Source organism: Squalius cephalus, assembly GCF_949319135.1.
Source record: "Squalius cephalus genome assembly, chromosome: 12".
Classification (NCBI taxonomy): Eukaryota; Metazoa; Chordata; class Actinopteri; order Cypriniformes; family Leuciscidae; genus Squalius; species Squalius cephalus.
Window position 1 is genome coordinate 12,058,210 of NC_137133.1, and position 27,079 is coordinate 12,085,288.

General features: G+C 37.9%; 2 protein-coding genes across 4 annotated transcripts in view; one reads left to right on the forward strand and one right to left on the reverse strand.

Annotated features, from left to right (window-relative positions):
- Positions 1–1,503: 1,503 nt before the first annotated feature.
- Positions 1,504–18,254, reverse strand: mtmr9 (myotubularin related protein 9). 3 transcript variants are annotated; one of them, XM_079887347.1, is made up of 11 exons: positions 18,219–18,254; positions 17,450–17,655; positions 16,887–16,995; positions 16,645–16,770; positions 14,707–14,880; positions 14,413–14,630; positions 12,834–12,995; positions 12,253–12,394; positions 10,061–10,281; positions 8,979–9,130; positions 1,504–2,986 (listed from the first exon to the last, which is right to left on the reverse strand). In XM_079887347.1, exons 2-11 carry the CDS (start codon positions 17,629–17,631, stop codon positions 2,823–2,825), a joined length of 1,650 nt encoding a protein of 549 aa, XP_079743473.1. In that variant the 5' UTR covers positions 17,632–17,655; positions 18,219–18,254; the 3' UTR covers positions 1,504–2,822. The 3 variants fall into 3 exon arrangements, with proteins under 3 accessions (XP_079743473.1, XP_079743475.1, XP_079743474.1); XM_079887349.1 differs by having other exon boundaries at positions 18,179–18,242; XM_079887348.1 differs by having other exon boundaries at positions 18,143–18,242.
- A 5,877-nt stretch (positions 18,255–24,131) lies between these two features.
- Positions 24,132–27,079, forward strand: part of xkr6b (XK, Kell blood group complex subunit-related family, member 6b) — a 62,855-nt gene continuing 59,907 nt past the window's right edge. Inside the window, exon 1 of the mRNA XM_079888520.1 lies at positions 24,132–25,051. Coding sequence (XP_079744646.1) covers positions 24,474–25,051 — 578 coding nt within the window. The 5' untranslated portion in view covers positions 24,132–24,473. The remainder of the gene's footprint in view (positions 25,052–27,079) is intronic.

Here is a 27,079-nt window from a genome sequence, read left to right on the forward strand (position 1 = left end):
CCTGAGCATAAGCTGTGAACAAAAATAATAGAGGAACGTTACAAGCATGAATCAGCCTTCCTTTTTTATTGTTGCTGCTATTTTCTGCCAATGCCTGGACGACAAGTCAGAGCTATTACAGGTTATGCTCTGCCACACACCATTAATATGATTAAGTGATGTGATGCTTCAAGGCCATTTCCTCTCAAAACAATCAATCGAATCTTTACCCTGAAAATCCATTAAAATCTCAATTGCATCACTCCAGGTGTATTTATGAGGCTTCTCAATTTAAGAGATCAATACTTGGACAGAGAAAGGATGACTAATCTTCCTCTTTCCACAAGGTTAAAAAGCATCTTCCGCAGAACAAAATAGTGAATGAGTAACTCAAAGTGACACACTTTTAGGCTTGGCGAGGGGTGTTTACCAGAGGGGTTACTTCAGGTCTGCTACCGTCTCTGTGAACCTAATGTGTCTATTAGACTTTGTTTTTACAAAATTAAAAGCAAAATAAATTTAGCACATACATTACTTCCAGACATTGCAAAGAAATCGTTACTGATGATCTTCACAGCTCAAGAGGTCCCGTATAAGGGGCACTTGAAACTTGAGTACATGTATTAGGCCCGTCCCTCAGGAAGCACTGCATATTTCTGATAATGAGCAGGGAAAGCACACATGTGTTTATGTGATGAGAGATATGGCGCTTTACACAGCCAACGGTTGTATATGTAGCATAAGCATATGCAGTGTAAAACTATCATTTGTGACAAAAAATGACAACTTTAATACATTGATGTCCTACGGTGTGTATATATATATATATATATATATATATATATTTTTTTTTTTTTTTTTTTCTTTTTTTTTTTCTATGAAATATTTTATTTGTGACCCTGGACCACAAAACCAGTCACATGGGTCAATTTTTTGAAATTGAGATTTATACATCACCTGAAATCTGAATAAATAAGCTTTCCATTGACGTATGGTAGGATATATTTGGCCGAGATACAACTATCTGAAAATCTGGAATCTGAGGGTGCAAAAAAATCGAAACATTGAGAAAATCGCCTTTAAATTTGTCCATTTATGTTCGCGATTGTGCTGCATTCTCTCACAAAAATAAATGTTTTATATATTTACATTAGGAAATGTACAAAATATCTTAATGGAACATGATCTTTACTTAATATCCTAATGATTTTTGGCATAAAAGAAACATCGATAATTTTGACCCATACAATTTGGCTTTTGCCATAATTATACCCGTGCTACATGTAATCCAGGGTCACATTTAAACTATATATTCTAGAATAGATCCCATTTTGCTAGCTTTTTTTTTTTTGCAGCACATGTGCTATCAGTGTTTAGTCCTTATCGGTCATTATCACTTTGCACTGATAAGATGCTAAGTCAAAGTGACTTCTGTAGACTCTTTACAGTAGTAAGTCTGATTACTGAAACTGATTACTGTGACTCTTATGGATGTCAGTTTAAATATGAAAACACCACAAGGCTGTACATTAAACAATCTTTTAATGCCCACAGAACGTAATGAAATTCAGTGTAACACTTGATCAATATTACATTTTGGAAAGCAAGGCATGACACTATACAGACACTTATAAGACAGATCTTAATAATGTATGTCAGTTGATGCTACTGAAGTGCCAGAATGAATTAATAAAAAATGATTAACTTGTGCACATGTATAAAAAACCAAAACAACAACAATAACAACTCACTGTCTATACCCAGTATCAAAACCTTCCTTAAACTAAAACACATTCATAATTGCAGCAGTCTATTTGATGATAAGAACCCACTGGAATATTAAAATGACCTTTATATGCAACGGGAGTCATGCATCATAGATTTAAATATTCACATATTTATGAAATAAATGGTTCCAAAAACCTTAATGGCACAATGAGTGTATATCTTGATTCATTGAGAAATGATTTGCAAAAGTTTTTGCAGAAAGCACCTCTAGTCTAGATGAACATGCTCAAGTCATTCATGGAGAACTGGAGGGATTGAAGTGCTTTTGTTCACAACGGAAATTGTAATGATCCCAGTGGGCTTTATTTTTAGATGTTCCCAAACAACGTCTTTGTGTATCCTAATAAACATCTTCATATTCACACACACACACAAAAAAAAAGGATGGAGATTTATGACACATTATTTTGATTCACAATATCTCTAAAACAAATTTGTCTTTTTAAACAAAATGCTAAATATTATTACTCAATACAAATATGTATATTACCCGTGCACAGAAGATCTTACATTTGTAAAGCAAACAGTGCCACTTTTGGCAATCTCTTATTCATGTGGCCAGAGTTATGGATCATGTAAGACTATGTAAACCACCAGTGTTATATTGAAATGATATTTTCAGCATCTCATAGCCAGTCTCTAAATCTTTCCCTTTCAAAACAGCTGTTTTATAGCTACATTGTCTATTGCACTTTGTGACAAATGACTAAAAATGAAAAATGGCACATCAGCAGTCCCTTTGCTTTTGAGAACGTGTAAACCACAGCACCCAATTTGCAATATCTAGGGAAATGACATATAATAACCAGCTAATCAGTTCAAAGTGTTTACATTGAACAAGCAATAATAAGGACGAGTGCGGCATAGTGTTTGAGGAAGAAAACTACAATGATATACTAATATAGCATCAGATCTAGTGGCCATAGAGTAGAATCCATTGGAGACCAGTGAAATGTTAATGTGAATAAAGTTGAGCAGTGGAATCATAAGGAAAGAGTAAGGTCAGAGGGAGGAGTGTAGATACATGTGCGTAGGACTCATTTCATTCTGATGTCCTACGGTGTCTGCAGCGGGCTGTCCTCCGTCTCCAGCTGGGCCAGCTGTCTCCGCAGACTGTTCACTTTGTTCTGCAGCTCCTTGTTGTACTCAATAATATGGACCATCTCCTGATAGGCCTCATCCAAACACTTTGTGGAGCGATTCCAGCGAAGGAATATCCCTATAAGGAAACCAGACCAAAGTAAATCTGTCACAATGTGCCTGAAATGTGATTATATATTCTTCGGTCGCTGATCAATGAGCTTTTCTGGCATTTAAAAAAAAAAAAAGGTAGGTCAGTTTGATGCTGCATGAGAGATTTAAAGGGGTTATTTCCCCACTGACTATAAAACCTGGCTGCCTATGTGGTGGATAGGCATGTTGCTGTCCAAGGCAACTCCCACCAGTCCACCCTTATTAGATAGGCTTGACCAGAGGCAAATGCTGCCTTACTTTAGTAGGAAATCCTTCTTAGCAAACGTTTAGTCATAATGGTGTTGACTTGTATTGTTTCAGGGTGCAAGAATTCAAATTACTGTAATAGCGGGAGTGAGTTACAATAGTGGGAGTGAGTTACTTTTGGTTTCCAGTGAAGGATCCAGCGTGTTATAAGCAGCGGCTAAAGGCTGCAAATAATCGTAAATATGGAGAGAACGCTGCGATGGAAAATCTGAAATACCTCAGTGTTTGTAATAATTAGTTACATTTATATAGTGCTTTTCTAGGTACTCAAAGTGCTTTACATGGAAGGGGGAAACTCCTCAACCACCACCAATGTGCAGCATCCACCTGGATGATGCGACAGCAGCCATATTGCGCCAGAACGCCCACCACACACCAGCTTAATGGTGGAGAGGAGACAGTGATGAAGCCAATCAGTATATGGGGATGATTAGGAGGCCATGATGGACAGAGGCCAAGGGGCAAATTTGGCCAGGATGCCGGAGTTACACCCCTACTCTTTCGAAGGACATCCTGGGATTTTGAATGACCACAGAGAGTCAGGACCTCGGTTTAACGTCTCATCCGAAGGACGGTGCTCATTGACAGTATAGTGTCCCCATCACTACACTGGGGTGTTAGGACCCACACAGACCACAGGGTGAGCACCCCCTACTGGCCTCACTAACACCTCTTCCAACATTTCAAACTTTTAGGGCAAACGGTAGCCTGGGTTTCCCCATGCTGCCTTGCGTGCAGCACAATTTTATTCACGCTGCTAGGCAGCCTGGACACCATGGACAAGATTTTCCTCTCAAAAAGGGAACCAATCACAGAACGGGGAGGGAGCAGCAAGACGATGACGACGTCTATGCGACACACCGAAGAAGTTTGTTTATATCTATGGATCCAACATGGCATCAGACGCGAAGTTACCTTTCGATGCAGCCTTAGATAGTGTTCTAAGTAGTTTAGAACGCAAGTTTATTTCGTCTTCTTCCTCGTCGAATTTCTGTCGCTCTACATACGTCATCTGGTATAATTGAAACGATTGGCTATGAGCTACGTACAGACGCATTTGATAGACATTCGTAGCGCCCAATAAACAGCTCTGGGCATTCGTAAACCACGCCTCAAATACGAGAAAATGAACATGTGGTTCCCAGACCACGTCCCAATGAGACGAGGTCTGATGTTAGCCAGGCTAGGCAAACGGAGGGGAAAAATTTTAAGGAACTGCCATTCCGTCAGTTAAATTAAGGAACGGGGAGCGCAACGCCATAGGAAGCTGCGTTATTTGACGTCAGATTCTGTTCCCCCCATGTTTCTTACACAATGAGTTTCTAATATTTATCAAACTGCTGCCATAGTGTTCCATTTTTCCCATAATGCCGTTTATGTGAATTTCTCGGCCCAGGTAAAGAGTAAACATTTATTTGCAGTAGTGCTGCACGATTAATCATATCACAATCGCGATGTCTAGCCTATGCGATTATATGATGCATACCGACACTGAGCAGAGAGAGCAGGGCTGCCAACTCTCACTCATTCAACGTGAGCCTCACGCAATTGACACTTTTCACATGCTCTCATGCCACACATCCATTTTCTCACGCAGAGAAAAAACGAGAAGCAAAGAGGACACTGACACCGACAGAGCGAAATTCTCAGCTCTCAGATTCTGTCAATTTTATTCAAATTCAAACAATAGCGTTTTGGCGCTTGTAAATGTGACGTGACAGATCGTGGTCGTGAACCGAACATCTCTTACTCTTTACTAGTTAATAGTAAATAAACACGAATGAAGTGTTTGTTGAAAGATACAGTACAACTTACCGAAATGTTTATGCCTCATACATAATATCGATCAATCAGTGTTTTTCAACCGCGGAAAGAGGTCAATAAAACAGTCACATAACGTTACATTTACCTCAGGAAAGCCATTTGATAGTTGGCAAGACAAATTATATAGAGGAGTATTTTGCTAAATATGTGCACTATATTAAATATTTATTATATTTTTACTTATATCATTAAAATATTGTAACATTGTTATCATAGCCTAGTAAAAACCACATTATATTTAATTTGAGTTGTTATTTTTAACCTTTAATAATAATACCAGCTGACAGGTCTCTCTGTATGTTTACAGCATTAGTTGAGATTTTTTTTTTCTTGAGAACAATTAACATACTGTACCTTAAATTTTTATCCAAATGAATCGATATTGAATCAAGATCACAAGATTTGACTTGAAATCGTGAAATTTGTGTTAAGCAATAATAAAACCAGTAGCCTACCAGTCATTGTACCATGTAAACATTGTAATGTTGTCATCAAACTTAAAATTCTGTTTAGTTACCAAATGTTTTTACAATCACAATAATCTTACACCAAAAATAATCCACAGACTGAGTTTATTTTTACAAAGCATATGTTACATCCTGCTTAAATGTCCCTGCTTGTCTTGTATTTATTTTATACTATTGTACTATTGAGACAATAACAAGTTTGCAGTAATGCAAAGATGTCATAATTTAATTTTGTAAAAAATATTATTTTAATTCGAAAACACTGTGCATTTAGTTGTTGTTGCTAGTTTGAGTTGAGAAATACACATTTCAGCATTACCACTAATCTGTGTGCAATTTCCTTGAGAACCAAGCAAGTTGACTCAAGAAACCATTTATTATATCGCAATCCCATATCGCAATAGCAATACTGACCTCAATAATCGCAATATGACATTTTCCCCAAATCATATAGCCCTAATTAATACATATAATAACGACATTGTAACAACACAGTGAGGTTACACTTTAAATATAATGCTTTGGAAGAAATGTCAAAAGCTGAAAAAACATGTAAACTGGTCACATTAAGTTTCCAGGCATTAAGCATAATCAATTGCACCAAGTGTCTCAGCATATGTTGTTTACACATGCATATGTAATTAAGATACAGTGGATTTTTTGTGTAGTTGACCTACAGTCTTCATCTGTCTTCATCTGCATAATCAAATATTTTAAGGATTAAATAAACATTGCACAATACACAAGAGCCTAACGCAGAGGCTAATTGTAGATTAACATACATGCACATGCTGGATGAAGACAAGCTACAATCACATTTTATAGGTCTGTTAGTCTGAATAAAAATTAGAACAATTTCAGTCAGACTAAAGCATTTCTATGACATTTTATATAATTAAATAAAATGTATTATAGTTTAAATTCATATTAAATGCAATTAGCCAAATTTTAGAGTGCTTTTTTGACCCACCTAAGAAGGACTTTTAGTAAATCTGTATTTGTAATGTATACTTAAAATGTCAATTGTATTGATACTTGTATGTCATGTCATGTCTTGTACGCACGGCTAAAGCAGTTCCTGGCAGGTCTTGCCCGCAATACAGTTCCGTATAACTTCACCAAATGATTTCAGTTATTTGAAAGGTCTTTACAGACTACAGAACCAAAACCCACAACGACACTGACCAAGCAAATAAATATAGTACACAATTGGATAAAAATGACACATTATTTCCATATTTTTGCCACTTATGTACGGACAGCACACACTCTCTTTCTCTCTTCCTCTCAAACGCACACATACAGTACGGACACACACTCTCAGTGCTGCTCTAACGATTTTATCAGTAAACTGGTTTTGCAACTTAAAAGCTACATGACATTTCTCACTAGCGAGGTAATGACAGCACTGTTCTTGGAGCAGATAAACTTACAGTTTCGCTATTAGTAGAGTCGCTATTGCCGAACACTGTTGAGAGACGCACAGACTCAGGTAATTCACACACGCTTCATCTCTCTCTCTCTATTTACTGCATTAGTCTGCTAGTGCTATCAGTGGCTGAAGCCTCCGTTACTAGCTTTGGAATTAGCAATGGAGGGATGAGAAGAGATGTGTAAGAAATTAGTCCTACACACAAGAACGTTTTAAGGACAAAAACCTGACAAATGTTTTGGAATACATCATCTGAACAATGACTTGAGGTGTGGTTACTGTAGTATAAGTGGAATAATTGACTCCTGGCATTTGAATTATTAGAAAGTAATGCACACCGAGGTGTAAGGGTGTGCATTCTTTTCTAATTATTTAATGGCCCGTCTTCATTTATCCCTTACTTTGCAACTTCAGCATTACAAATGTGTAATTGCAATTTAGTCAAATTAAAATATATTAACCTTAAATGCATTATCAAATAACACTGCAGTTAAAATGATAATAAAGTACTTCATGTGTGCTTTAGTATGTTATCAAAATAAGTGTACATGGGATACAAATAAGCACACTTTTTAAATGAACTTTTAGCAAAGCCATGCCATACCTCAAGGTTTTACATAAGGAAACAAACAGAATGACTGGAATCTTTGTCGCCACACCCATGTTTCTGAGCACACGTACAGCTGACAGTCTTTAATGATGTCAGCAGCAGAGCAAACTGGTCAATACCCACCCGACTGTGAAATTAACACTAGATTAGTTGTTCCTCAAAGGACCTTGAAGCTTAAATTCGTTGGGCACACTGTCCTCCCATTCTTTCAATTATTGCTCAATGCAAAGGCTTTTCAGATCCCATATTTTAATATCACCAACCTTTTAAAATAAATAGTTTAAACTAGCTCTTTTGGTGACTACATAATCGGTTAGTTTCATTTCATAGTTTAGATGAAATGTGGAAAATACTATTAATAAAGAACGGTGTGTCCAAACGTTTGCCCTGGTAGTGTATATGAAAGGTCTAAACATATCTGTGAGTTGTTTGAGAACTGCTCATGTGACTGAAAGTGAACCCCATGGCACTAAACTCCGTGTCTGCTTGGCTGATTTTCCTGAAAGAGTCCCTTTCACTGCACCTTTGAAATAGAGGCATGACAGGTTCCAGAGGTGCAAAAAAAAAAGACAGGCACAGAGGTCATCGGGGTTGAATCATTGTCACACTTGTGAATTACACGTGACGTAATATGCATCCGCTGAGAGGTTTAAAACAAGCATTACTGAAGCAGAAGTTGCTTCTTTAATGCTTCTTTAATATCTTAAACATGATATTTTTGGGGGGCGAGTTTTCCTGAAAGTAATTCAAATTTCAACAGATCTAAATGGATCATTAAATTCAACATAAAATTAACTGGGAAGTTTAGCACATTTTATCTTTGTCTGAACTGTCAAGAAAACCACCATCTTTGCCTTAACACACACACATTTTTGCAGCAGACAACATGTGTGTTCTTTACAATTTTCAGTAATTCATTTAAATAAAATTATATTAAAATATAAATAATTTAAATAATGACTTTTAATTAATTACATATTATTTACATACAATTTTATATAATTGTATTTAAATTATTTACATTTTTTAAATAACATACAGTTTATATTTTAAAATAACAAATAGCCTAAAGAGGATAGATTGCTTTCATTTTCATTACACCAGGAAAATTATAATAATTCAGATGGAAAGTTTGTTAAACATGGTTTTGAAGTGTCACTAATTCACAAGATATCTATAGGTTCGTCTACATCATGGAAGAATGGTGACATACTGTTACGGTCATTTCAAAACACGCAAGGATCTCACAATCCACACGTTGCACATCTAAAGTGTCAAGGCAGAAATATAGCTAAAGCACCAAACAACACGTGACTGCCACCTACAGGTTAACTGGGTAAACGCATAGTGTCGTGATATAATATTTCGTGTCACTCACCCTCCCACAGCAGCAGGCTCTGAGGTGCCACAGACGGCCAGATGACCAGGTTATTGGGCTCATACAGCGGGTTGAGAAATCGCTCCAGCTCCTGAGGACGGTTCACCCATGACCACAGAGACACGGTTTTCTGAGACAGCTGCAGCTTCACCCTGAAACATTACACAGAAAGTACTAAGTTTACATTTACACCCAAACTTTACAGTAAAGTTTATGTTATGAGGAGCCAGACACATCCAGCAACTGCCATTCGTTATCTCAAATAAGCAAACAAAAAGCCTTTCACCAATTCTACTCTTCAAGCTTAACCCTAACATTCATAAACATTTTGAGCTACTGAATAAAGAACCTTTCAGTGAAAAGCCCTTTTTTCTTTGTGTAAAGACTTTACAAATCTAAACAATCTGTATTCACTAAAGAATCTTTTGTGGAATAAAAAGGTTCTATGGATGTTAAATCTTCTTTGTGGAACTAAACCCAAACGAAACCTGTCCTCTGGAGTCTAAAGGCCAGATTTATGTCATCACACACATTACACAATATTTATTGTCAGTAAATGACTGTACCAAATCTGGACATTTTGAAATGTGATACACATTTTAGCAATAAGTGGAAAAACATTGCACAACACATCTATCAAAACATCCTGCTCAGAATAAGAAACAAACACAAAAGGGTCATGGCCAGCTACAAGCTGACCTCTGCTGACGTAGGAGTGTTGACAGAAGAGGTCATGACCTCTGCTCCTGAACATATCTTTCCATACGGATAGAATTACAACCTGCCAACCAAAATGTTTAACACACAAGTGTACTTGGAAACGTCAAGTGCAAAATACAGCCCTCTTCTGAATGCCAACCCTAGCAGTTCTCCTCTGAATCCACACTTTGGAGATGCAATTGCCTCACAGGCTGTTGGGTTAACTTCAGAATAATGGGACAGGGCCTGTGTTGGCTAGTTAGACATTAGGGGTGATGTATCTGGGATTGTAGAAACAAAGTTTTTACAAGAAGGTTGTATGTGATGTAATAGAGGAAATGAGAGAATCTGTAAATGAATGTGAGATGGAGGGGAACACTAACCTTTCGGCCACTCTGTTTCCAAGGAAAGTGCCAAACTGTGAGGCATAGGTGTGCTCGAAAAGCATGATCAGGAAATTCTCATTGAACTGGAAGGAGCAGGGGAACTGCCGCAGGATCTGCCACACACAGTCCAGGAAGAGCAGGAACACGGGCGCTTCACTTCGAGGCTTCCCGTTTGAGTATGCAGACTGCGCACAGCGCTGCTGGAACGGGTGACCGGCCTGGAGGTAAAGGATTTCATACATCACAGATAATAATCATTTTATAAAATAAAACCACAAAATTCCCCTCCCTAGTTCCCTATTGTTAATCGAATTCAGCAGTAGCAAAGGTGTTGATTCTCTTAACACTGACACTGATATGCCACTATATAAGACGTTGCATACAGTCACATTATGAAATACGCACTTGTCCTACAATTTTTTATTAAGAAAACATAAATGTACATGCATATTAGCATTCAGACATGAAACAAATATAATAGAATTTTTTTTTACTGTCTCATATTCACCAAGGCTGCATTTATTTGATCAAAAAAATACAGTAAAATCAGTAATATTGTGAAATAATACCACTACAATTTAAAACAACTGTTTTCTATATTTAATTTCTAAAATGTCATTTATTCCTGTGATGGCGAGTTTTCAGCATCATTACTCCAGTCTCATCCATCAGAAATCATTCTAAAATGGTGATTTGCTGCTCAAGAAATATTTCTTATTATTCTTATTATCATTATATCAATGTTAAAAACAGTTGTGCTGCATTTTTTGTGGAAACCATGATATACTTTTTTAAAGATTCTTTAAACAAAAAGTTCAAAAGAACAAATTATTTAAAAATATAGATCTTCTATAACATTATTATCGTATTTACTGTTCCAATTTTCAAATAAATGCATCCTTGCTGAAATTAAAACCTTACGGACCCCAAATTTTGTACAATAAATCCATCCATAAATGAAAAAGTAAAAATTAAAAGCTTTTTTTTTTTAAACATCTAAGAACTAAAATTCCTTTGTCACACACACACACACACACACACACACACACACACACACACACACACACACACACACACACACACACACACACACACGTTACAAAGGCTACTTTTATGGAAAGAATATTGTTAAACAAAGCTAAATTCTTAAAGCAACATGAGTTCTTTCAGCTTGATATTTATTTCCTGTATAATATTTTGCAGGATTTTTTATTTTGATTCCCCCCCAAAAAAATTTTAAAGACAGAATATACATTTACACTTGTGCTCATCCTGATGTCCTACGACAATATTTCTAGTGTGTAAATATAGTGCGCAGCCAGTAATCGACTGTATATTTTCACTGCGTTCTGGAAATTTCTAAGGAGAGAGCTGGAATGATTTTGACAGTGGGCCCCGTCCACACTACTGCGTTTTAGTTTAAAAACGGAGACATTTTGCTACATTTGCACCTCCCGTCCACACTAAATCGGCAAAAACGGAGACCCAAAACGGAGAAGTTTAGAAACGCTGCCGACCCGTTTTTCGTTTTGAATCTCCGGAGGGCGTTTTAGTGAAGACGGGTTAAAACGGAGGACTTTAGAAATGATGACGCAGAGGCTCACGCTCGGCTCGATTGGGTGTCATCAGTGATGGAGTACACAGGTAATATTCAGTACCAGTAAACTCCACCCGCTGGAACAGTTTCTTACAGTAAGAAACTGCCGCGTCTCAGGCGCGGCTCGCGCGGTAAACACGTGCATGCTAGAAATAGAACCGACGCCTATTTTTTATGCGACACGCAAGTTTGTTGGAAGCGTTTCCAGGCAAAATAGAACAGGAAAATATGTTTATATGTCATTTTGACACAAATACATATTAATAAATGACATTTTGATGTTTGAAAGCATTTTTTTACAGTCTATGTTTGAAAGTCTCTAGGTTTACACCGGCACACGCATGCCCAGTGTTGGTGAATGGTCACGTGATCCGCGTTTTCAGTCGTTTTAATGTGGACGGAGATCAATTCTAATACGCAGCTAAAACGCTGGTGTGGACGGAGATCGTATTCGTTTTAATTCTCCGTTTCTAAACTAAAACGCAGTAGTGTGGACGGGGCCCAAATGGCCGACCCCTAGGGAACTAGGGAGCAGAGTTGAAACAAATCAAGCATATATGAGTAAAAGAGTTTTCCTTATAACCTCCCTCACCTGTAACCACTCTCGCTCGATCAGCGCCTCAAAGCCACGGATGGTTCTGCATGCCGGATCGAGGATGATCTGGGCGAGAGACGTCACCTGCAGTGTCGAATCAGTGCCCTCCGTGCCATGAACCAGAACTGACGCCCCTTCCCTGCAAAACACCACAAATAACGCACATTACACAATATGAAAATGACTTAAGAGAGAAAAGAAAAACATTTTAGCTGTGATTTTTGGGATATTAAGCACTTCCTCCGATCCCAGTTTGAAATTGCACTCAGTTTGAGATTATTTAGCACACACATAGTGCTAAAAACCTAATAATGAACTGCATGCCAAAAAAGCGTTTAAAACAGCAGTACTGGTGGTATAAACATAATGATGATTACAGCATGACAATTGCAGTAATTAACACCACAACAAGCTTTGCAACAAATGTGCTGAGAAACAGGGCGGCAGCAGCTTTTGTAATTAACTTAGAATAGAGCTAAAACAGTAATTAACACAGTATGCGCAGTATGGCATAAGCAGATCTGTCTGTGGTGTAATGGGTCTGTGACAGGAACAGACAGACGTATCAACAGATGTACCTGTCAATGCACTGTGCAGCCAGGCAGGCCGTGGTGAGGATTTCCTTAACATGACTCTGCCAGTTGGAGGCTTCAAGTTTACTGAGCCAGCGGTCCATGCTGTGAGACTGATCATTGCACGCCTCCACCAGCTTTATCAGACTCTCCTGCAGAACATTAGACCTGTGGGAGAACAGCTGTCAGATTATAGTCCCAGTTACAGAACTCATTTGTGCAGCTGTGTTTTCCTGCTCACAAACGATATGCTTCAGCTCTGAATTGGCATTTTAGCTGTAATAGATGTGTATTTTCAGGCTTATGCCTAAAAGATTTTAACTAACAAGTCCCCTGATAAATGTACAGTCTCAGATGGTCCAAAGTTTGTTCATTGACTGTCTGACTCTGATGCATATTAGTCACATAATTGAGAAGTACTTTGGGCAAGGTCTAATCTGACTTATGCAACTTTATCAGTACCTGGAAACCAAGCTGAGCACTTATGAAATGGTCACTGGATTTGCCAAAGTTTGTCATCAAAGTTAAAATTGCGATGAAACAGGAGAGAAGATTGAGTTATGTTTTAGATTATGCATAATTTACAACGTCAATTCAAAACAAGAAGAATAGATCTTATTGTGGATGATTCATCCATGTACAACATACATTAACAAAATAACTGTAGAAATTTTCATTTTGTGAGGACTTAAAAAATTTGTGCCATCACATTTTTGAAAGATACTCAGTTTTTGTTTAAAGGACGCTATTTTAAAAAGTTCATTATTTTAATTATTTTATTAATTAAAAGTTCATTATTTTAACATTTTGTTGGCAAAAGAACGACTTTATTCCACTCTTCATTTTCTTCTGTGTGGGCCTCTGAGCGAGTTGACGTAGTGCAGCGCAGCGCTTCTGGGTTGTACGTCAGAACGTAGGCTCACTATTGGCCGACGCTGGTCATGTGTGTGATGAGTGTGATGCTGGCCAACAGTGAGCCTACGTTCTGACGTAGAAAATTAATAGTTGAATTAACTATTTTGAATAAACATAATTTTGTTTTTTTTTTGAGCACAAAAAGTATTCTCGTCACTTGATAAACTTAAGGTTGAGCCACTTTAGTCACTTGGACTATTTTAACAATGTCTTTACAAAATTTTCTGGGATGGCAAGATACCGATTACCTTGCAGCCTATGAAGGAGTGAGCCAGCGCTCAGATTTCATCAAAAATATCTTAATTTGTGTTCCGAAGATGAACGAAAGTCTTACGGGGTTGGGACAACATGAGGGTGAGTAAATACTGAGAGAATTTTCATTTTTGGCTGAACTATCCCTTTAAAAACTTACCACAGGGAGTCTTTTAGCAAATCTCAAAATAAATATACATTTTTCATACTGTACATTATAATGTTGTGATGTCTAAATTTACTTCTAACATTTTAAACTATTCATTTTTTTTATTTTATTTTTTACATTTATTTGGATAAAATAGTATTACATTTTAATATTGGTCATAACATGAAAATGATTATCAGCCAGAATATTAATATTATGCATCTCTACTATGCACTTAGGATGGCTCTGCGAGAATAATTGGATACACACCTCTCAATGGCTTTATGGATCCTCCTCCACTGCGGGTAGTTGGCTTCCTGTTCAAATCCTCCTCCGCGAGCTTTAGCCTGCTGCGCTATCGCTATAGTCCGTGTGTCGATGATATAACCACGCTTCCCAGCGCAAAGCGTGGCATTGATCAGTTTCTCGTCTTCTTTGCAGCGGCGCCCATTGGTTCCTGTTAGTGGCTGCGCTGCTCGCATCATCACCTGTGGACAGCGAGATCAGGGTCTGTATTAAATAGATCAATATTTGGAAACAACATTTTCAAAGTGCATTTCTAACCATGCCGTTTTTCTTGTGGTAGTAACTGAGCATAGGGAAACGGCCACCATGGCGGAAGGAAGCAGCTTTGCAGAGACTTTCATCATCGATGTCTTTGGGCACGGTCAGTAGGGACGGGTACGAGGGGCACACGCTGAAGTCTTTATTGACCTCGCTCAGTCTCCATTCATCTGTCTGAGAGAGGACCACAGAGCAGTTTTTAAACACAAATCAAAAACAGAAAACCTAATTCTAACATTCTAATTGTAAACTAATAGGGGTTTAGAATAAGCTGACATCCACTACTGTACCCTTCAAAAGTTTAAACTCCTAAGATTTGGTTTTTGAAATAAATAAATACTTTTATTCCGCAAGAATACATTTAATTGATCAAAAGTGACAAACTTCTATAATGTTACAATTATTTCAAATAAGGTTCTTTTGAATGTTCTATTCATAAAAGAATCCTTAAGTATGCAGGGACATTGTCTCATCAGGTGTGAACTACTAAATATGCATGATGCTGTTGGATCGTTGACGCCCCATCCGCATATTGGCTTTCCAAACTAAAAGTGTTTCACAAAACTTAAATCAATGTATCGTTTTATGTGAATGATTAGGCAGGATGATTTTCACATCATTTTGAAGAAAAAACTCTAGGCGACGACATCCATTAGTCAAAAGTCTTATTTACACATATTTAGTATGTGTTTTGTGGCCTTATTTCAGAAACTTTCATTTTTAGTTTTTTCAATAACCATGCATAAACATTATTCTCTCAAAAATTAAAACATGTACATACATGTGGCTCACATATTATGGTAGCCCTGTTTGTGCTATATAGAGTGAATTTACACCTTTGCCATTAATATGTTTATAAGCAACTGAAAAAAGCACAAATGTCAGGGCATGTCAGAACATCTCAAGGACCCCAAAAACACCCCAGAGGGTTAAAACAATTTTAAAGTTTCCACTAAAATATTATATACAGAAGGATCATGTGACACTGAAGACTGGAGTAATGATGCTGAAAATTCAGCTTTGCCATAAATATTACATTTTACAATTTTTTAAACAGATCATTTAAATTGTAATATTATTTCACAACGTTTGGAGCTGTATGAGTTTCTTTCTTCTGCTGAACACAAAAGAAGATATTTTGAAGAATGTTGTAATCAAACAGTTGACGGTAGCCATTGACTTCCATAGTATGGAAAAAATATCATGGAAGTCAATGGATGCCGTCAACTGTTTGATTACAACATTCTTCAAAATATCTTCTTTTGTGTTCAGCAGAAGAAACTCATACAGGTTTGGAACAACTTGAGGGTGAGTAAACGATGACAGAACTTTCAGTTTTGGGTGAACTATCCCTTTAATATTCAACAATATTATTGATTTGACTGCACTGACTATTTGATGCGAACTGAACTGAGCTGGACGACGACATCAATGTTTTTCTCTATAGATGAAAATTAACTAATTTAATAATTGATGATCTTTACAACGGATCTGAATCAACACTGAACTGACTACAGATGAACAATGACACTATTTTCTTTTAGAGCTGCTGTAGAGCCGAAATAAGCTGTTTGCATCATTGAATCATTTTCCTGTTATCATTGTATAGCTGCTTTGAAACAGTTTGTATTGCATTTCATATATAAATAAAGGTGACTTGAATTGACAATATTCCTGTTTTACTCTGTCTTGATAAATGCAGCCATAAGAGTCTTCTTTCAAAAAACCTTACCGACCCCAAACTTTTGAATGGTAGTGTATGAAATACTAGCTGTATTTATATTAAAATTGGATCTCAGAACATGTAATCATGAGCATTTGTTCCCTGGCTTTCCATAGAGAACAATCTGAAAAAACGAACAATGATACACTGAGAAAATGTATCACAATGTTTTTCTGATGACCTCAGTGTCAAGGCTTCCAGGGATAAAACAATACCATAGACTCCAGATCTTTGAAAGCCTCCTCTGGTATGAACAACTGCCATCCATCCTCAATGACCTCAAACAGAGGACGGTAGAAGAAGGGATACATCAGGGACACAGAGTCCAGCGTGGACAGAGCCTGAAAGATGAACATCATAATCTGAACACTAACAGCATAAACTGATGAGTAGAAATTAGTAGATCCTCTTGTCTATTATTATTCTGCTTTATGAGTGAGTACTAATTCAGTCTTACCTCAATTGAGCTGGCAATATTAAGACACTCCTCCATGCCAGGTATGTCCAGCTGAATCACCCGCAGGTCTTTACACTTTACAATAATAGTTCCCAAGGATCCAACAAACCTGCACACATTAGGTCAGTAAGATTTGCTCTAGAGTCTCTTATGCTCACCGTGGCTGCATTTATTTGATCAAAAATAGTCTAAAAACAGTAATATTGTGAAATAGGATTACAATTAAAGGGATAGTTCACCCAAAAATGAAAATTCTGTCATAATTTACTCACCCTTATGTTGTTCCAAACCTGCATGAGTCTTCTGCTGAACTAAAAAGAAGATATTTTTGAAGAATGCTGGTAACCAGACAGTTGACATTGACTTCCATAGTAGAAAAAATACTATGGAAGTCAATGGCTACCATAAACTGTCTGGTTATCAACATTGTTTAAAATATCTTCTTTTGTGTTCAACAGAAGAATACTGGTTTGGAACAACATGAGGGTGAGTAAATGAAGACAGAATTTTCATTTTTGGGTGAACTGTCCCTTTAAAATAACCTTTCGGTATGTCAGTGGTACCTTTTCTCAATAGAGTCAATGTTGGTATGAAGCAGCCAGAGCTCCTCAGTGTTATCCTGGCGAGAGGACAAAATGAGGTGATGTCCCGTCAGACACAGGGTTCCCTCCACAGTGGGCATGAAGGGTCGGTGGAGGACCACCCCATCCGCACGAGGGGTTTTGATCAGCTCAGCAAACTCCATGATGTTTTGAGAGGCACAAGAAACCTGTGAGAGTCAATGAGACATGAAACAGTTATGAATACTGTAATGCATTCGAAATACATTCATTACGTCTTAAGATTATTATTCTTTTGTTATTGTGTGATTAGCATATATTTAGTTAGTTATATGTATATAACATTCTTTTTTTTATTTAGCTAAGAAATGTCTTTGTACTGTAGATAAGAGGTTTGTTATTCCTATTGTAGATGTGGATTTTGTATCTGCTGTAGACTGCAAAACAAGACAAGCAATGAGACAGCAGAAAGAAAAATACCACATTCGTCTATTTTACTTGAAGGAGCATAAATCAGACATATATGTTTCTTTATAAACAATTATTGTAACATATACAATGTATCTGTGCAAATTTCTCTCGGCTCGCTGTGTCATCACACTGAAATGATGACAACAGACGGGATTTGCAGCTTTGAGTCGCTCGTACTAAAAACTGTTCAAAGGCACTCGACAGAAAACCGTACATGCAATGTACCTTGTCAAGAACAAAATGTGCATTATTAACATGTACTTAGATTAGATGACAGCGGTAACAACAACATTCCTCTCACCAACACTTCCTTGTCTTCCACTCCTTTGTTGGATCTGACAACAGACCGCAAGCAAACATGAAGCAATATCGCCACCTACTGGTTTGGGTGAACACGAGGGAGAATGAGAACAGAGAGCTGAATAATCCTATTCTCACTAAAAGTTAAAGCCATTGAGTGATTATTTTAATAAATAAAACAATTTTTAATTAGTCATATAAAATACAAAATAATTATATAAATATAATTTAGAGTTCTCTTCAGGTTTATAAAATATATTGACTTCACCAGAAAGACATGAACACAAAATGTTAGTGACGAACAACACCAATACAATTACAACATGCAAAAGTTTTGCTTGCAAATAGGTTCTTCTCAATTACTAGGCTTAATAAATAAATAAACAAATAAATAAAATTTGAATGCCTAATTAATAGCAGAATCTATATCTGAATTTTGGAAATAAACCAAATTTAGAATGCTTGACAGGGATGCATTTATGCAGACTTCACAATCAGGACTATTATTTTCATTAGTTGAACTGTGGACTGTACATTTGTGGAACTGAACAAACAGTTCTGGAATGTATTCCATGCAGGGAATACACAGTACTTGCTTCTTAATGTTATCCATTCAACCTTACAGGTGTTACTGGCAGTGCTGAGAGTTTAGAACACTGCTGACGTGACCATTTTTGGCAATCAGTACAAAACAAACTAAAAATCATTAATTTCGAGGCACAGGAATTTAAAAAACAGGGAAATTCTCCAGTGTACAAAGTCTTCTCAATTACTTTATTTTTTAATGAAAATATGTACTATAATTTCCACACAAAAAAAAAAAAAAAAATTTTTTTTTAATTAAATAGAAAAAAAAATAAAATTCTCATAGTCTTCATGAACTGTTTTTCTTTCTGTGATTTCTTGGAACTGTATTATAAAATTGTACTGTACTATAATTTCACAAAGGTTTAATGGGGTTATTCTAAAGAATAAAATAAAATAAAATAAAAACAAATAAAATAAAATAAAATAAAATAAAATAAAAACAAATAAAATAAAATAAATTAAATTAAATTAAATTAAATTAAATTAAATTAAATTAAAAATGTTTCTGCACGACTCTACGGGATAAGTGGTTTGGAGAATGGATGGATTGAAAAGTCTAATATCTTAGCTCCATTATTTTACTACATTATAATATTTCAAGCATCTTTGACAGATTTGCAGCATTTACTGTTGACTTAGAGAATTTTTTCAGTGAAGTGTGTGTGTGTGTGTGTGTGTGTGTGTGTGTGTGTGTGTGTGTGTGTGTGTGTGTGTGTGTGTGTGTGTGTGTGTGTGTGTGTGTGTGTGTGTGTGTGTACATACACCTGTATGAATCTACAACAGCTCCTGCTGTAGTCATAGCAGAATCCTGCTGGGAGCAGAGTGGCCTCCTGTTGAGGAGGAAGATGAGTGTTTCTTGAGCGCTGTGAGCGATTACAGTCACTGCATTATTTAGCTTGAGTTACATGTGTGCCATGAAGACCTACACTCCCCCCAAAAATATGCGGCTCCATTTGCTCTCATTAAAAATGCATGCTGTTTGTGTGTGTGAAAGAAAAAAAAAACTCCCCTGACTGAGAGCTGATATTTTTGCAGATGTAACTCGAGCGTTGTATATGGAGCCAGTCACACATAAGCATATATTTTCATCTCATGTTATATCAAATCAAACCTCAACCTAATAGCTGCATGGCAGCACAAAGGTTTTAAAAATAACTGTGAAGACCTGCTTATTGTCATATGGCATATGATATGGAATGATAGTCTGTTTGTTACCACTGCAAAAAATAGCGGGGGGAAAAAAAAGTCTATTGCTAAACTGCATTATAACATTTCAAGATATGGCATATCAATCCTTACATAGCTGCATGAAAACAGAAAGCTTTAAAAAATGAAGACCTGCGTTTGTCATTTGCCATATGATATGAAATAATTGTCTTTTGTGTGTGACACCAAAGGCCATAAAGGCCACGAAATGCAATGACAATCTAAAAGAGACGGTTTCTCTTTTCTTCAGGCCACTTTGATATAGTGCCTTCTTACATTTAATAGCTGAGCTATGCAGCTTATGCCATCATCAAACACTTCTGTGAAGTTCCATCGGCTCTAAAACCCAGAGGAGACACTGACGCCGCTCTAATTTAAAGAACTTCACACCAGACCTGCAGCACTGTGCAAACTCAAAGTCAATGCATTTATGAATGATTTCCAAACATTTGGGTACAGGAATCATTTGCGCATGAGGCAGCAGTGCACACACACTGTCTGAACATCTTACTTTCAAGTGCTCACATCAAATGACCATTGCAGACTTAAACCAAATGGGTTGGCACAGGAATGTCATTCTCTTCCATGGATCGCTGTCATAAAAATGATGATTACTGTAATGCTGCCATGACAGTGCCTTAAGCCTGTTGGCAATAGTGTGAGATCATCTTATTAATGTAACAGTGACTCTGTCTTAATCCTGGTAATGCTTCCCTGCTGCTTCCACAGGTGTTGGGGATTTACAAAGGCTTGTGGGAGGGTGAGATGTAGTGGTGGCATCGGGCAACAGTTTGGCACTGCGATGCTGGCAGACAAAGCACGCTTCGTTTTGTAATCAGAGCTCAAGTGCTATGTGGTAAGGTTTATTTCTTAGGATAACAGAAATGCTTTGGCAAAGTTTTGTTTCTCTATCATTTGCTCCATCTCACTTGAGTTTGATTGATACCTGGAAGAAACCTGATGCAAGGCATTGAGAAATAGCCGATCTCAGCGTTCAGATCGGCTGCTGATGCCATGGGTTTTCAAAGAATAAAAGGCTGAAGTTAGGAGTCAAACAAATAGTATACATCCTGTGTGGTTTTCAGCTGTTGGGGAATATCTTGTCCATCGGGAATTAATTAAATGTTGAATGGTTGTGGTTTGATAAAAGATTGTCAATTCTGAATTCTTCTTGCTTTTTTCAGCAGCTTTGACAGTAGTCAATATTACAAGTGTGACTAATTGAAAACAATGAAACGCTAACACAAAACCAATTTTATATCAATAATAAAATATAAAAATAAGATTTAGTTATCTTGTCAAGATTGCAGAGAGACAGAACATGAGAAAATGAGACAATCTGCAGAGTTGCCCTTTAATCATAAATATTTGAATATGAATGCTTCGACTGACCAATCAGAAGTAGTTGAATAATACAACAGGATAGATAGATAGATAGATAGATAGATAGATAGATAGATAGATAGATAGACAGACAGACAGACAGACAGACAGACAGACAGACAGACATACAGACAGATAGATAGATAGATAGACAGACAGATAGATAGATAGATAGATAGATAGATAGATAGATAGATAGATAGATAGATAGATAGATAGATAGACAGACAGACATGTAGACAGACAGACAGACAGACAGACAGACAGACAGATAGATAGATAGATAGATAGATAGACAGACAGACAGACAGACATGTAGATAGATAGACAGACAGACAGACAGACAGACAGACAGACAGACAGACAGACAGATAGATAGATAGATAGATAGATAGATAGATAGATAGATAGATAGACAGACAGACAGACAGACAGACAGACAGACAGACAGACAGACAGACATGTAGATAGATAGACAGACAGACAGACAGATAGATAGATAGATAGATAGATAGATAGATAGATAGACAGACAGACAGACAGACAGACAGACAGACAGACAGACAGACAGACAGACAGACAGACAGACAGATAGATAGACAGACAGACAGACAGACAGACAGACAGACAGACAGACAGATAGATAGATAGATAGATAGATAGATAGATAGATAGATAGATAGATAGATAGATAGATAGATAGATAGATAGATAGAAAGATAGAGTATAAATGGAATCGTAAATCCTCCCCTTCACAATAGAGTCATAAAGGAATAAGGAAGAAGAGACCGCTGGGTATAGTACCGACTGCTTCAGCACGCGCGCGATCTCATAAGGACAGATTTCTTGTCACAACAATATTTCTCGCGCTTCATTTTACAGATGAATGTACTCTACCTTTATTGCTACTTGAGGGAGAGGCTGTTACGTTTACACGTGTAGGCTACTAAGCTTTTCTTGTTTTCAGCGAAAAGGGATGTTTGTCACAAACAGGACAGCAGATGTGCGCGGTATCTGCCTGCAAACACGTCGCCCCTTCCACCTAGGCCTATTGAAGTTAAATTCATTTAGTAAGTGGATTAAAATGTGTTATGATGATCAAGCCTAAAAAATGAATCATGGGTTTTGTAATTTTTATTTTTATTTTTAAGAGAATTAGTTCAATAATGCGTTTTTATTTAGAGACACCATTGTTAGTTTCCAGCTTTGCACGTGGCTGGGAATGGAGAGTAAATATTGAAATTAAATGGTTTTTTTTTAAGGGAAACATCTGTTCATGTTTAATGTTCAGTTATGTTTGACATTTGAGACAGTTTCTGTTATGTTGCAGTTTTGATCGTTACCATGCAGAGGAGTATGGCTTATGGTTGTGAATAACTGCATGTAATATTATTATAAGCATGTTGCTTTGTTCAATGAGCAATAACTTTGTTATTTCCAGTGCAGTAAGTTCGTTTCTTGTGAGGTAGCAGCATACAGTCTTTAAAATTGTACAACATAACTCAAAGTCAAATTCAAACAGGTCATTTCCATGCACTCTAAATCACACACTTTTGAGAGTTAACTTTAAATAAAAAAGCACATTTCACTAAAAATATTAAATTCATTGTGTCCTAGACTAAATCATTTATGAGATTTTACATATTCAGGTAGATTATATCAAGAATCAAGCCTTAAAAACTATACTCAAAAATACAATGTGTAATATTGTTACCATAATTAAGTGTAGCCTACAGGTCTAACAAGTGCATACAAATAAGCATGACGCTCATAGTCGGGAAATTGAACAAGAATTGTGAATATGACAAGCAAAATCATTGGAAAACCATAGAGACAGATATCAGACATATATAGTTGATGCATGGCCATTCACACGGTGAACATTTATATAAACGTAAAGAATGTTGTTTTTGGTGTGACTTTTTTTTGCTTGGTCCTGTGAGCGAAATAAATATAAAAACTGATTATAAGCTATAATATAGGCCTATGTTTAAATATAGGTTATAGACTTATAATTGAGATAATATTTATATGTATAATAATAAGTAGGCTATTATACTTATTACAGAAAATAATTTGAAATAGTTTTAGATGGAGAATAGCACTTCACACAATGACTTACCAAAATATTGAATATCTCAGCTACACAACATAGACCAGGATAGCCACACAAATGATCCATGCCCTATTTGATGATTTTTAAAAATGTAATCCTTCGATAAGATTTAAAATTTAATTTATTCCATTAATAAATATCTATTTTTCATCTTATCTTATCTTATCTTATCGATTAGCCTATATTTAGTTATTATTCAATGCATAGCCATCCTTTTAAAAAACAAACAAATATAAATCAATATTTATTTCATTAGGCTATTGAATCTTGATCATCTCGGAAGTCATGATGGCACAGAGGAGGAGGATGTGAATGGCAGCAAAGCCTATATGTGATTGTGTTCTTCCAACTGATGATGAGGAGCAAATTTCCACATAAGCGTGGATCTCATCTGATAGCCTTTTTGAAAGGGTTAAACAACATGAGCGGCGAGCTCACTACTGCATTACATCATTCAGCAACCTCAGTCCTGGACTGTTGAATCAAGCACTAGGTGGCATCCTCGATGAGTAAGCATCCGCGTCTCTCTCTCTCTCTCTCTCTCTCTCTCTCTCTCTCTCTCTCTCTCTCTCTCTCTCTCTCTCTCTCTCTCTCTCTCTCTCTCTCTCTCTCTCTCTCTCTCTCTCTCTCTCTTCAGTCCAGACATCCAGTCAGTGGCGTCGGGTGTCTCAGGGAAGAGTCCCTCGCTCGCTCGCTCCCTGTGCGGGGATGCTGCGAGCACAATGTGCAGGTGACAAGAACCCGATTCCAGGAGTTCGTCTCTGACCTGTGCCGGTTCGAGGACTAGTTCAGCGCTGACTTCGCCGTCCGGAGCGCCGCAGGAGGAGGATGCTCTGCCTCTCTGGCGTCACCGTCACCCCACAACTCCATGGCTACCTCATTAGGGGTACTCTGGAGAAACAGGTGTCGGGGAAGTGACGTCAAGAGCCTCGGAAACCGGAGGTGTGCGCTTTGGAGAGCAAGATGGCAGCGAAATCCGACGGTCGGGGGGTCGTCACCGGTTTCGCCCAGCTGCACAACCTGGACGAGACGGTGGGAAGCTGCGAGGACGACCCGCGGCAGAACAGCTCCTTCCACATCTGCCACTGCTGCAACACCTCGTCGTGCTACTGGGGCTGCCGGAGCGCCTGTCTGCATTACCTCCTGGGCAAGGGGAGAGACGTCAGGCGGCCACCTCACGAGAAGGAGCGCCTGTGGTTGGACTGCCTGTGGATCGTTCTCGCGCTGCTCGTCTTCTTCTGGGACGTGGGCACTGACTTATGGCTCGCGCTCGACTACTACGCCAAGCAGGACTACCTCTGGTGCGGACTCACACTGTTCTTCGTGCTGGTGCCGTCGGTGCTGGTCCAGATCCTGAGCTTCAGGTGGTTCGTGCAGGATTACACGGGGGGCGGCTTGGGCTCCGTGGAGGGTCTCAGCAGCAGCCGAAGGGCCACGTCGGGCACGAGCGCAGGGGTGTACGGCAGGGCCAGATGCTGTCGCGTCTCAGTGTGGGTCTGGCAGACGCTCATACACATCCTTCAGATGGGACAAGTGTGGAGGTAAGCGTCCCGCGTTCACCTGGTATAACCCGTGCAGACAGAGTGGATCACTCGAAGCATGTGCTTTTCTGTGAATGAACATCATGCTCGGGTAAAATATGTGGCATTAGTATGTGCGAAAGTGCAGTGCAGTGCGTTACTGAGGTGAGTCTCGGTGCATCTGAGGATTCATTCTCCCTCCCTGACTGCTCAACTCTCTCAGACCACTTGGCGAGACGGCCATCGGGTTTTTACAGGCTCCCTCAGGAACGACATCCCTCCTTCCTACGCTCGATACCATCGACACAATATGCGTTCCTTGATCCTTAATAGTGCATCTCACTGAATCATCATCATCATCATCATCATAGGTGCAGTGCATTATAATGCCAGTCAGTAGCCTACAGTGTGTGTGTCTCGAGTGTGGAATAGTTCTGGCGCGTGCGGGGAATATCGCCCGTGACATATTGTACTTAATGTCTGATCCACTATAAAATGATGCGACAGTTTTCCCGCAGCAGACAGACGCAGTGGCCGCACTCACGCGTATGTGGAGGCGTTCAGTTTAGCCAGGCGATTTAGCTTGATTTCGATGCCATTCATTATTCATGTTTGCTCGTGTTCGTGCTTTCTGCTCTTTACGACGTGATTATTGCTGAAAGATGAAGTCCTGTGATCAGTGTCTGACAATTGTCATGATGTCATCGCTTTAAAGGTGCTACAGCATCTCACGCGCGCTCTCTCTCCCTCTGCGTGTGTGTACAAAATAAATTCCTTCTCATCTTTCATATAGGCCTAGTCACAACACGGACGTTTTATGTATTTTCTAAGGTAAATGTAGTTAAATCTTGATTGAAAGCCTTATGAAACGCTCATTTTGGACAGTACAAGTTAAAAAATACTCTGCTCCCAATGTAAGATTTTATGTGGATTTATATTTTATATATGTGTTTATATGTTGTTTTATGCGATCATTCGTGTTACACTGGGATCTAGAACTGACCCCGTAGAATTCCGCCTGCTCACGTTGATTTTCTGAGGTTGCTATGCAACCAGATGTACATAATAGGCTACCAGAAAAGCGTTTTTCCTTTTCCTTCCTTTCTATAGTTTATAGGCCTATTATTTATATAGATGTAGTAGGATATGTAAAAAGCAGTATTTTAATAATGTCAGATGTTAGAATACTCAGTGTGGAACAGTGTGCTGAGATTGTGAAGTATAGACCCTGAACTATCCCATAATGCCACAGGTGCAAGCGTCATTTTCATAAAGTTAAAAAATAAAAAAGGCAGAGAACAGAGAGCTGTGTAGCTCTTTTTTGAATCGCTATAGGTGCTAATGCAGTTGTCCCACAGATAGCATTAACTTTTAGTAGGGATGCACCGATAATATGAACATTTTGACCGATAATTCTTTATATTTAAAAGCCGATAACCGATATATTGGCCAATAAATCTAAATCCAATTTTTTATATAATTTGTGTGAGCCTGATTACAAAAGCAAAAGTCTCTCCATTAAAAGCCATGTCCCAAAGCACACAATAATGTTCTCAATCTCATTATAATTTTATGTAGCCTATATGACAGACTTGCACATGTTGCACTTAACTGCATTTTCCTTTCTTTCTTTTTTTTAGTGATTCTAATCATATTTCAAGCAATTCAAAACCATTATGGTGAACAGTGCACATCTGAAGTGTCTCAGCTGAAAATAGTCCATTATTTATCGGCTTCAATATATCGGCCACATTTTCTTATTGGGCCAATAACGATAACATTAAAAATGAACATATATCAGCCGATACTGATATGGTGGCCGATATATCGTGCATCCCTAACTTTTAGGCCAAATGTGGAAGGTAGCTGTCACATCTGGCCTGGATATGGCTTGGCTAAGCACACATGGGCCAACTTTTCACCATATATGTTTTGCTATGCTTAAGAATTAGAGGGAGTTTTCTTTTGGATCACCATTTGTATTTAGGTATATGGCCCAGATGACAGTACGCAACTGAGGATCATAAGTGGCTTGGCTATGTTAACATA